Source organism: Cavia porcellus, unplaced genomic scaffold (genome assembly GCF_034190915.1).
Source record: "Cavia porcellus strain 051 isolate PalLab524CR breed Dunkin Hartley unplaced genomic scaffold, mCavPor4.1 scaffold_30, whole genome shotgun sequence".
Classification (NCBI taxonomy): Eukaryota; Metazoa; Chordata; class Mammalia; order Rodentia; family Caviidae; genus Cavia; species Cavia porcellus.
In genome coordinates, this window is record NW_026947513.1 from 17,860,505 (window position 1) to 17,874,042 (window position 13,538).

Sequence of the window (13,538 nt, forward strand, 5' to 3'; positions counted from 1 at the left end):
ACTAAATGTGAGTCATTCTAGACACACTGTGTGCAACCTCTTCCCCTACCCCAGCCAAGCTTAGATGGATTCTTGTAACTTATTCATATCTCTTTTAATGTCCCCAAACTCTTAACTGACACATGTGAGACTTCAGCTGAGTTGTCCACTGGGAGTCCCAGTGGCACTGTGCATTTCTGGTCATCAGGCATCCTGGCCAGATCCGTAGCTGGACCTCCTCCTTTCTCTCCCTGACCATTGGAGAATGTAGTAGTCTGCTAAGCCACCGTGCTTACACATTGCTGGAGAAGAGATGGTAGAATATGCTTTCTACACTAACTCATTGCATCTGTATTTCTCGCATCTGTCTTTGTCTATCTTGTAACAAGTACTTAATTCTTCTATAAAAAGAAAAGCAGACACATATTGTATAAACCCCTGTAACAGGCCTCCTTAATCAGCTTGCCTGATAAAAACCCTTTATTATAATATACAGATGCACGTGTCACAACTTACTAAGCACTGTTGGCTCTAAACATGTCTTTTTCACTTGAATCAGACATTTTTATGGGTAGTTATTATTATGTAAAAAACAATACCACAAGTTCTACTACACATCATTTTTTAAAAGGAACTTCTTTAACAGTTACTTTATTGAATAGACATGTGTATATCTTAGGCTTCGCTTGATAACGAAGTTGTCTCCGTTACACTGAAATGTATTAAGTTTCTGGCCAGAGCAGCCCTGTGTATTCAGGACCCTCTCCCCACCCCACTTCCATCAGATCCCTGTTAGGAGTCTCCTCCAGCAGAAAGCTTTCTCTGACTTCCCCGAAAGGGGTAGAACTCTGTCTGTGTGCTCCCTTGCACCATGTTTTTCCCTACTGCAGGCCTAAGGACAGTCATAATATTTGTGGGAATCTAGAATTGATACCTGTCATCCTCTACTGAACCATAAACTCCATGCACTAGTACTCCGGGGCTGCCATTAAAGAACACTATACCCTGTATAGATTATTAACAACAGAAGTTTGTAACAGGTGGAAGTCAAAGACTGAGGCTCCTGCAGATTTGATGTCTGGTGAGGACCCACTTCCTGGTTGAGAGATGGGGTGTCCTTCTTGCCTCCTCACAGGGAGCAACGTCAGCAGAGATAAGATTGTGACTTTGTAGATCAGAGTGTCTATTAAATTTACCAGATAATATCATCAGGTTCCATGTCAACAGGTCTGTAAAATGTTTATTATAAAAGCCAACTGTTAATCTTAAATTGTTTGAGGTGAGCAATATCTGATTAGTAGGAGTTGAGATTGATGGTTTATAGAACTTTTCTCCAATATTTGGTTGTCAAGAATGTTATCTGGATTTTCTGCTTCTGTTTTACCTCCAATAGAGCTTAAATTAGGCCTGGCCCCTTGCTTAAGGGCACTGATCTTTTTTTAAGGGGCACTCATCTCATTCATGAAGGATCCACCCCCATGACCTCATCACCTAGTAAAACTCCAGCAGGATTAGTATCTGGGGTTTAGGTTACAACACACAGATTTTCAGGGAAAACACAGATAGTCCATCTGTGGCAATCCATACGGCCTCTTCTCTCAGTACTGTCTGCTTTGTCTCTCCATTGTATCCTAAGCAACCAGCAGGACGCTAGCACAGGGTTTGTGCTCAGTGAAAACCACTGGAGAAAAAGGGAAAAGCACGAGAGGGAGGGTAATAGCCAGTTTGAAAGTTCATTTCCATGTGTTTAGTTCTTGTCTTTTCCCCTACACAATGATGCTTTTATCCTGGCTTTAATGTTCTTAAGAGGCCTCAAATGATTTATAATGTAAACTCACTTGTTTGCTCAAATATTGTTGTAAGCCACGTATGCTTAATTTAGAAGAAATAACATTGTGCACTAGGTTATTTTCCTGTGCCTTTTCTGATGTTATGAAATTTAACAATGACACAGGCAATTCATGTCACTCAGTATTCAGAACATGCTGTTGCTGTTGCTCTCACTGTTTTGAGACAGAGTCTCACTAGGTAGCCTAGATTGACCCTCAACTCCCAATCTTCCTGCCTGAGCCTTCTTGATGCTGGAATTATAAGCATGTATCACCCCAACGAGTTTATATTTTGTTTTAAAATATGCTTTTATATTTACATTTGAACATACATGTTCCTAAGTATAATATACTTCAAACAAAATAGAAAAACCAAATTATAAATAATGAGGAATAAGTAAATTAGCTATTGTCATTCAGCCTCCTCCTCTTTCTTTCCTGGTCCCGATTGGTCCCTGCTCTTTTTGCACTCTTAGAAAAACTGAAATAGAAGAAGGAAACTAATAAGGACCTTAAAAATATCAACTATAGGGGCTGGAGATTTAGCTCAGCGACACAAGCGCCTGCCTTGCAAGCAGGCAGTTGTGAGTTCAATCCCCTGTACCGATAAAAGGAAAAAGACAAAAAAATAAAGATCAACTATAAATTGATTTGCTTTATTTCTTATGCTGATGTTTGATCTTTTCCTTCCATCAGGGAAGAAATTAACTAATTTTACTAAAAATTCATTCTTCTGGATTCCAGTCTATTTAGGAAAAGACAAGTTGACAATTTAAAATTTTAGAAATGATTCTAAGGGCTGGTCAGTGGTATGGCACTTGCCTTACATGGACAAAGCCATTGGTTTAATCCCTATTACTTAGAGAATAAAAGAAAAGAGATTACTGTGCTGTAGTTTATAGGTGAAACAGCCTTCCCATTGCCTAATCTGTGCATCAGGAATATAAGCACATTGCTCTTTTACTCATGGCAATAAACTCTGTGTCTCTTTTTTTTTTTTTTCAGCTATTGAGGATGAGTTTGACTTTGCTCTAGGCAAGCAGACACCAGCATTCCTAAAGAAGTGTGTTTGCTACATTAGGAAAATTGCTAACATTGAGCGCTTTGTGAAAATCCCAGAGATGGGGAAATACATGGATATAACTGGAACAGAACCAAGGATTATTCGTGACCCAGAAGCTCAAGAGAAGCTGATCAAACTCAGGGATGAATTTATTCCTACCATAGTTGCATCTTCTAATCTGAGAGTATACACATCTGTTACTCATTGTGACATGAAACTGGGCTATTCTCAAGAAATAGAAAATCATTACATAGAAGGACTTGGTAAGCAATTTTATGAGGACATGATTGATATAATTCAGGCAACGGTACAACAAAATTTTGACACGGAAACTGATACACTCTACGATGAGATCCTGCAGCATTCGTCGCTTTGTAAAACATACGCCTCCTTCTATGAGTACAAATGTGAGGCATTGAACATTGTGCATAAATACATCCTTCCAAGCAAGATAGGGCACATCAACCCTCTTATTATATATGGTGGACCATGCACTGGAAAGACACTTCTGCTAGCCGAAGTAGCAAAGAAGGTAAAAGTCTGTTCTTTCCCATTTTCAGATATCTGCAAAAACTCTTATGAGAAAAGAACGCACTGATCCAACTCATTTCCATTTTCTGAGTTTACTACCTGAAGTATAGTTAGTCCTTTTGGAATGAATATTTCTGTGTTTAATTTTTGTTGGCCTAACAACTGTCTTTGGAGAACAGGACTCATAAGGTACAGCTACAAATCCCCCTGATTTCTTTTTCTCACTGTTAAAACTCATGTGTGGCTAATTCCTCCACTTCATTTGGATGACAAGTAGGGAAAATCCCAAGATCTCTTCTCATCCCCCTCAAGGAGACTAGCCCGCTGTGTGTTTCTAGTCACTAGATCAAGACTAAGTGATAATTAAAACTTCAGTCTGCATTTCTGCCCTCAGCTGAGGCCTTCCATAAGCCAGACACGGACAGTGGCAGTGGGATCATGGCCACCTTCTTTCTTTATCCATGTAGCACTTTCTTCCCTCCTATCCTGACCCAGCCATGCAGATGACCCTATCATTGTGTAGAGAAGGGATATAGGAAATGGAAGGAAGTTCTTACATAACCAATATTTTTGTGAGCTTAGCACTGATTTCCATGTCCCTATGCAGTGTTTAAAGCTACCTCCCATCTCTTCTGAGGCATTTTCATGGTTTTCTGGAAGTTTTTCCTCTCCTGAAAATTGTACCTGACCCCTGCAGAACACCTCTCACTACAGGACAGAGCATCTTCTTTTTCTAGTGCCTTTACTTTGCCAGCTCCTAGACATCCAGCAGTGCATTTCCAGTGTCTTTCTGCTAAGATCCTCTCACAGATTAGCACACTTCTTTGACAGGACCTGGAAAAGGCAGAGCAAGCAAACATAAACGCTTCTTGCTGATGGCCCAGATTAGATACATAGGAACCTCCCTGAGAAACCTACAGGCGAGGCCGAGGACTACTTCACCTGTACATTGCCAAGTGCACAAGAGGTAGACCAGTTAGCCTGCCATTTGCCCTTCTTGTTTCTCAGATGTCATCAGATGCCAGATGTCTTTGTCCTTCAGGCTTTAGAGAAAACTTTATAAGGAGTCCACAGAAGCCCCTTGCCCTGGGCTAGAAGTGACAAGTGGGCATCATTATGACCTCCCCTTTTGAGATGAGGTAGTGAAAAATAGGACCAACGGCATACTCATCTCCAATTTCTATTAAACTGGTCTTCAGAACCTCCCTTTCTAGTCCTAAATGAACATTACTTTGGAAGGTGATACCTATTATTTTTGCTTCCTCCAACTGTGCTGGGCTAAACTGGCTCCATTTTAACTTCCTGATAATGCTTGGTATGTATGCTGGTTTCTATTTTTTTTTTTACAATTAATTGGGAATCTTCACATTGTTCTTCTGTAGCTACTTTCTTATGAACAGAGATTTCTTTAACTTCACATCATGATACCCTGTCATGTCCTACACAGTCTCAAATTGGTGATCTTAAGGACAAAAATAAGACCATCTCTATAGTGCCTTGTGTAGGGATTAGGTTCCAAAGTAAACTCATAGGTGAAAACCAGGTGTATCACATTTGCTTTTGAAAAGTCCTTAAGAGAGCTAATGTACCCAGCATTTCTGTGGATACCATGATTGTAAGACCATTTTCCATAGACATCATATATGCAGCAGCCTGGGTTGGGCAGGAAGGAGAAGGGTGCATATAATCCCTATGATCAATCAGTGTAGGAACAAAATTTTGTTTCTGATTTGCCACCAATGAACAGTTGTGACATGACAATATTATCTTTCTTGAAACCAGCTTCCAAGGTTGGAGCTAAGCACCAACAAAAGGCTTATTTTTCTTAATAGCTTATTATGAAATTGACATCCATATATCTCATTTATTTCTTAACCTGAACTCACTCTCTTGAGGAACACAACTTCATAATTTTACTTCCTAATGTGTGAAATAGTTCCTTTTTCTAAAGAGTATCTTTTGTAAATTTTTAGGATTAATAGAAGATACTCTCTTCTTTAAAATTACTCTTTTGATCATATGCTTTCTCAGCTATAACTTTTCAGACAGAAAAAATACTAAATTTAGTATATACTTTGTTTATTACCGATTTTATCTCCAATGACACAATTTAAAGAAGAAAAGAAACTATTAGAGTGAAATGATTTCTACTCCAACTTTGTCTCATGATGACCATTAAACTCAGAACAAATCATTTAGCTAGATTCATCCTCAGTGTATCCTTTTATTAAATAGTACTGTAATCACATCTACTCTCCAGGGATATAATATGAGAACAGATGACTTCTTTCTTATATAGCAAACCATTATTACAAATCACATCCTCTAACAAAACTCTCTTAACCCACATTGTGAAGATTTTATAAGAAAAACAGTAATCATAATCATGACCCTCAGGACCACAAAAATGTCTCTGAATTATAAAAATTATAGTAACTATAATTTTAATACTGACTATTTTATTACATTCCAATTAACTAGAAAATTTATCAGCTATATTTGGTATTATGTGTTCTCGATGAATGAAAATATTTAACTCATTATAACTTATAAATCATTACTTAATCCAGTCATTAAACAAACTACCATATGCTAAGGAAATGAAGATTTAGTGATGGAAAACTGACCACATTAGATATTCAGATTTACACTTTTATGGAATACTCTGCAATTTTTAGACTATGAGCTAAATGTTTCCTTACATTCAAATAATGCACGACTATTTTACTACCCAAGGATGCCTCTGTAGTTTTGGCACACAAGCTTTATGATGCCTCTTTGGCCTGCCCAGTGGGTCTGTCTGTTTCTCAGTTCGAGGTTCCTTTCTGCGTGGTACCTGTTACCAGAAGTCTGTGAATCATTCAGACTTCAACTTTGTTGCATACTCAGAGAGGATGTTGTATTATGACAACGTGAATTCACAGCCCCATTCTAAACTCCATTTGTATTTTTAGGCTTATGGCTGGCTGCATGAAGACACAGGACCAGAATCTGACCCAGTAATAGTTGTGAGATTTCTCGGAACCACGGACATGAGCACTGACCTTAGAACTCTCCTTCTAAGTGTTTGTGAACAATTGGCAGTCAACTACCGGTGTCTGGTTCAGAGCTACCCTAAGAAGATCCATGACCTCTGTGACTTATTTATAAACCTTTTGAATGAGTCCTCACTGCAGAGACCTCTGGTAATAATATTCGATGCCCTAGAGCAACTCTCAGAGAATGATGATGCCAGGAAGCTCTGGTGGCTCCCAGCTCACCTTCCCCGCTTTGTGCGGATAGTCCTCTCCACACTGCCCAACAAACATGGGATCCTACAGAAACTAAGGTGCCTTATCCATGAAGAAGACAACTACATCGAGCTCATTCCCCGGGACAGGAAGATGTGCAGCCAGGTCCTCAAACACCAGCTGCTGCGGGTCAAAAGGAAGGTCACATCAGGCCAGCAGATTTATGTGAACAACGCATTCTCCAAGTGCACGTTGCCAATGTTTGTGAACCTGACCTTCAGGGAGGTGAGACATTGGCGATCTCATAAAGACGTCGATGAATCCTCCCTCTGTGTCACCGTTCATGAAAGTATAGAGCAGTTATTTTGGTCCCTAGAGAAGAAGTGTGGTCCAAAACTGGTCTCTAGGGCTCTTGGTTACATTACCATGGCCAAAATGGGTTTGAGTGAAATGGAACTGGAGGACGTGTTAGCCCTAGACAATGGTGTCATGAACGAGCTCAATGAAAACAGCAAGCCCAGCAATCCCCTGAGGGTACCTTATCTGTACATCGCGAGACTGAAGGAGGGTCTCACTGGGTACTTAATAGAAAGGCACGTGAAAAATGTCACACTCCTGGTCTGGGCCAACAGACATCTGCAGCTTATAGCCCAGAAGCTTTATCTGCAACAGGACAGTGACCTGCGTGAAATGCATACCATCCTGGCAGATTATTTTCTGGGGGTCTGGTCAGGGGGCAGGAGGAAAGCTTTCTGCCTTGAAGACTCCTACTTGAATGGCTGCCTTGACTTGGAAAGTAGAAGCGTACTTGAGGAAGAAAAACACTTCATGGAGCAAGCCTCCTTTGACAGACAGGCTCCAGACCAGCCCTGGGTTTTCCAGTGTAATCCACTGGAACCCGACATCTTTTTCGTCAATCACCGGAAGATGTCTGAGCTTTTGCACCACCTGACAAGGTGTGGAAAAACTGATGACCTACTTTATGGCATCATCATGAATTTCAGCTGGCTTTATACCATGATCAAAATTGGCCAGTTTGACAAAGTGCTTTCAGATATCGAGCTGGCTTATAATTATTCTCAAGAGAAGGAGCTAAAATTCCTGGCCAGCACCCTTCGTGGCATCAAAAACAAGGTCATTGCATTCCCTGGCTCCCTGTCAGCAGAGCTGCAGCAAAGACTGCTGCCTGTTATAAGTTCCCTGCCCAAACTTAGACACCTTCTTTTAGAATGTGACAAAGACGGGCCCAAGTATTGCTCCATTGTGCCACTGCATTCATCCATGGATGTGACATATAGTCCCGAGCGTCTTCCCTTATCATCCAGTCATCTGCATGTCACAGAGATTCTGCCCACCTGCAATCCTAGTACTGTCCTCACAGCTCTAGAAAATGGTTCCATTAGTACATGGGATGTAGAAACTCGCCAACTTCTCAGGCAAATTACTACAGCCCAGTCTGTCATCCTAGGCATGAAGCTCACAAGTGATGAAAAGTACCTTGTGGTTGCTACAACAAATAACACCTTGCTGATTTATGACAATGTCAATTCTTGTCTCCTTTCTGAAGTAGAAATCAAAGGAACCAAGCATGGAAGCAGCTCTACCTACATCAATGGATTTACACTGTCTGTCAACCATGCCCTTGCCTGGCTTGAGGCTAGCAAAGATGTCACTGTCATTGATCTGCTCTATGGATGGCCCCTTTACCAGTTCCACTGCTGGTATGAAGTGACCTGTGTTCAGTGCTCGCTCGATGGGGTGCATGCTTTCTGTGGACAGTATCTAAACACTACCACCATATTTCATTTAGGGAGTGGAGAAAAGTTATGTACGGTGACATCTGAGTTTTCAGGTGGGTTTGTGAAGTTTCTTCTTATTTTGGACACAGCTCAAGAGATGGTAATGGTAGACAGTGAGGGAAGTCTTTCTGTTTGGAACACTGAAGACATTTCCAACCCCCAGTTGACCGATGACTTTGACTGTCGGAGAGAAGACAGCGAAGTGGTCACCATTGAACTTTCAGAGGACCAAAGTGCAATTCTGATTTGTAAGGCTCTCAGCATTGAACTCTTAGATACTGGCATGTGGAAGGTGGCTGAAAAGTTCAGAGCCAAGCACAATGAACGCTTTATATCTGCTGTGCTGTCCAAAAATGGAGACTGCATCATTGCTACCATGGAGAATACCCAAGCTGTGTTCTTCTGGAGGCGGGACACAGGACAATGCATGGCAAGCCTACAGGAAGTCTCAGGTACCATAGTTAAATTGGTGAAATCCAGTCACCACAATATGTTACTGTCGTTATCAACTAGTGGTGTGCTTTCTATTTGGGATGTAGATATAATCACAGCTATGTCCAACATAGATAAGACTGGAAAACCCATTCAAAGCTTGGTGTTGCCTGCCAGAGGGGAAATAATTTACTCACTTGATGGCTCTGATTGTGTTCATAAGTGGAACTTCAGCAGTGGGTTCATCGAAGCAGTATTTAAGCATGAAGGAATAGTTGAACACTGTGTGTTAACATCTGCTGGAGACATAATGGTGACCTCAGATGACAAAAGCAGCCAATATGTCTGGCACACCAACAGTGGAGAAAACCTCTTCCGAATCAATGGGCAGAGAATCTCTCAGCTGCTAATTACACACAATGACCAGTTTGTGGTTTCCCTCTGTGAGGAAAATGCCTCCAGAGTTTGGAGACTAGCCACGGGCCACAGGGTCTGCAACATCCTAGCCACTTTGCAGAATGCCTTTATTACCTCGGCAAACACCTTTGTGGTGGGAATGACTAAAAGCAAGGTGTTGGCCGTCAGTCTTTGGACAGGAAGTATCACCAAGAAATTCTGCTGCGAAGACGGTACTACCATTGTGAATTTTAAACTGATCCCTGACTGTCCTGACATCATCGTGTTTATCACATCGGCTGAGACTGTCAACATCTGGAGCCTGACAGATGAGGTGATCTGTCGACGTGTGCAACTTCCAAACAACTTCTTGAAAAATCTAGAGGATTTTGAAATTTCTCCCAATGGAAAGCTAGGCATTATATCTAGGGGAGATGAAAATATCAACGTGCTAGACTTACACAGTGGTAAACTACGGGTGGTTCATGCCTCTGGAGTCATCTGGAGGCAGAGGTTGTCCCGCGATGGTCGCTACCTGGTATATATTTGTTTCCGGAATGGGGAGGAGGAGGATGAAAACGGTGCAATATCCAGCTTAATTGTAATGAGGCTGGCAGATGGCAAAAATATCGGTGCTTGTTCCCTGTACAAAACACCAACTTTCCTTGCACTCTCTCAGAGGCACCTGAACATCATTGTGGGATTTGACGATGGGAGTATAGGGATATACACGGTAGTGGACCGTGTAGATGCTGCGCTGAAGATTAAGATCGCCACTTCAAACAGCAGACAGATTTTCAACAGTGCAACCCAGACATCCAGACCAAAGTCTAACAGTTACTGTTTTAAAGTGTCTGTGGATTGCTTATGGAGAGAGTCCACTGAGGTCTTTGCAAGAGACAGTCCCATCACAGTAAGTGACTCTTCAGAGTCCAATGAAGCAACACCCTCGAAGAAACACAACTCTTGTTATGACCGGGTGTGCGCTGCTCTCGAACCCAGGGGCCACAGCTACAGCCCTGATAACTGACAAAATATTTATCCTGCTCCATGGAAATATGTGATCCACATACATAAGGAAAAATGAAGAGTGTCTTCTGGATCACAAATGATAAAGTACTCATTTGTTTAGAAGACAGCAGAGATGCTGGGATTATAGTGTTTTATTAATGTATTCATAATGCACAGAAATATGAAATGAGTTTTGAGTGCTGTCTTTTTTTTAGAAAATTTCTCAAAGTGGTACATAAATGGCTATTTCACCTGGAAGAGAGAGGATAGAAGGTTTTAAAATTAGCTGTGTGGTAAGAAGCAGTACAATTGATGTTCTTGGTTCAGATGAGAGAGGCTACAGTCACATGTAGACTGTTTGGACTAGCATTAGTTCTACAAAAAACAGTTGAAATCATGGAAATAATAGAGCTGTTGGACTTCAAATGATTGTGTGACAAGTAAAACACAGCCTTAATCTCTCTTTACATTTTCTGATCCAGACAACTGTGTAAACAAACCTAGTCTGCAGAGGAGAGGTCTAACGGTGCAAAATCATGTAACAAAAATGCCCAAATATATTCCCAGGAAACACGAAGTGTGAGACCATGAACTGGACTGAGACGAGAACCAGCTACCACTCTCATAGGGCTACTGCACATGGCGAGTCAATCCTCATTAAAATACAGTTCCAACAAGTGCATGAAAGGGTTTCTGTACAGTGGAATACATGATTTGTAAACTATTTACTTCTGGGGCTACAAAGAACATGTTTAATAAGAAACCACAATTTTTTCACATCTTTTTTGAAATGCATATTTGTGCTGAGTGTAAAGAAGTACAGAATGGGCATTACAAATTTGATCAAAACACTTGGTCATTTCTATCATTGTACTAATAAAAATTCTGTACTCATCATCCAACTGTATGGAAGCATAAATTATTTCCTAAGTCCCTGCAGTCTCTCTTAATAGAAAGCAAGTTTTCTTAACATGCCATCTCAGAAATACTGATGACATTTGCCTTACTTTCATCCTCTTCTTTCCTGTGTGAAACGGAGATAGATAACCAAATACTCTAGGCAAACTGAATATGCCTGTCTTTGTGCTAAAATATTCCATAAATCTTAAGGGTGTCCAAAGGTTCTTTATCGTCCCTGTTTGTAATCACTTTCTTACTTCTATACACTATATGTATGCTTCTCTATCTGTTACACTTCCAGGCTGAGGACTCTTCTGAGACTTTTATAGTCTTATCTATTTCAAAGCTGAAGCTCTGAAAAGATACCTAATATTTTTTAAAAAATCTACTTCATCTATTTAAAAGAAAATGTTACAAAGAAAGTGAAACTGATTTTCTTCCTTTAGTACTTTTCACATGGCATGTCTTTGGATAACTTTTCCTAGGGTTTGGTAGTTGTGGTTTGGTTGGGTTTCCTTTGAAAGTGGCAGTCACTTTAATAAGAATAATGAACAAGGAACTGTTTTTGTCCAATTCTGCCATGAACGTATATTCCCTAGCCAGATCTTTAATCTTACCAGTGTGTTATGTTTGTGAACTACAAAATAAAGGTAGTGATAGGTTCTACTATAGCCCCCTTGGGGATATTTGGGAGTAATGAGAGAAAAATATATAGTGACATTTTGATTGTTAATGCTAATGGGAAAAAAGTGATATAATATGTAGAGAATCCAAATCAATTGTCCTTCATTTTAGAAAGCAGTTTAACATGTAAGTGTTCAAAGACGCGATTCAGATATAAACACCCCACTCTATAGTGAAAGACTTTTCTCATTATGTTCCCCTGGTTTAGCTAGCAGCCAGGGAGATGATTGCCCTTTAGAGAGAGCTCAGACCTATGTACCAATCACCCGACGTGGATTGTATGAGTCAACGCTTTTTAGCTCTTCAGGCAAGACATTCTTACTCCTATCAGTTGGACCTCCATGCCATACATTTCTAAGAATTAAATTCCTAGATGGATTAAATGTAGTATGTGAATGTTCTGTGCAAAAGCCAATAGAGTACAACAAGTGACTTGAATGATTTTTTCCTAACTTGTTTGCAACTGATAGCTCATATTGAATGTTTTTATGTAAACTTTGTACTGTTGGGAAGAATTACCCAATCAGAGATTTATATTTTCATAAATGTTACATTTAGTTAAATTTTGTTACGGAGTTGTTACACTAGAAAATTATTTCAGTCTTCAAATACTATACAGTCTTGTGTATGTATTGTTTGTATGAATAAAAGACAAACCACTTAGATTTGTGTCCTGTTGGTTTTTCTCCCCCATCTTTGGCAGAAGCGGAAACCCTGAGCAGCAGGAATAATTGCTCGTGCTCATGGAATGTTTATAAAAGCACAAGGCCCTGCTGTCAATTTTGCATGTACTAAGCTGTGCAGTTTTCAGAATAACAATTTGAGATGGGTACTGTTACTATTCCATTTTCACAGATGAAGAAAACTAGACACAAAGGGCCAGGGAGAATAGCTGAACAAGAATTCAATGTATTATGAGGGTCTTTTTATTAACTTTTTCAAGGCCCATCAAAATATAGAATTCAGTATCCAGGAGACACTCATGGACAATGACCTAATTTGCAGATTAGAAATCAGTCTGGTTCCATGGCAATCACTGAAAGTTGCTATCAATTCTCAGGATTTTACATATACAGAAATAACTGATGGATTCACTCAGTGACTTTATTTTACTATGCATTTTATCAGGGACACAAAAGTAAATAAAATATCTTATGCCTTTTAGGGTTTCATGTATAACAGAAAAACAAGAAACAAGTTCTCTATGTTCAAGGGTCAGGGACCTCTCTCTGGGGCTAAAGGTAGAAACGGGGAAGATCATGACCATGAGGTTTCACCCATACACTCACTATAAGTGAGAGAGCAGGACCAATGAAGACCTCAGATTCATGTTTTTAAACCTCTTGGGCCTGCAAAACTCCATGTACTCACATCTGATTATTTTTCAGTAAGGGCAACATTGAAGATCTGGAGTAATAAGTAAGCAGTAAGCCGAAACTTTATACAGTATCTAGTTGCCAAGAAACAGTCATTCTCAAGGAAACTTAAAATCAGAAGTTTCAGAAAAAATTACCAGGTTTATTTCCCTCATCGACATATGGCTAAAACCTCTGTTGAAAGTTTACCACCTCCCCACTGACACACACACACACACACACACACCCCAAAACTTATTCCATTATGTATGCCAGGAACCACCTTGGCTCCAAACTATATCCTTTAAGGTGAAGGTTTTTGCTACTGT

General features: G+C 40.2%; 1 protein-coding gene across 2 annotated transcripts in view; it reads left to right on the forward strand.

The window, feature by feature from the left end:
• Nwd2 (NACHT and WD repeat domain containing 2) overlaps positions 1-12,517 on the forward strand; it is a 160,161-nt gene extending 147,644 nt beyond the window's left edge. For both annotated transcript variants that reach the window (XM_063240744.1, XM_063240745.1), the window contains 2 exons: positions 2,814-3,403; positions 6,357-12,517. In XM_063240744.1, coding sequence (XP_063096814.1) covers positions 2,814-3,403; positions 6,357-10,289 — 4,523 coding nt within the window. In that variant the 3' untranslated portion in view covers positions 10,290-12,517. The remainder of the gene's footprint in view (positions 1-2,813; positions 3,404-6,356) is intronic.
• The last annotated feature ends 1,021 nt before the right edge of the window (positions 12,518-13,538 follow it).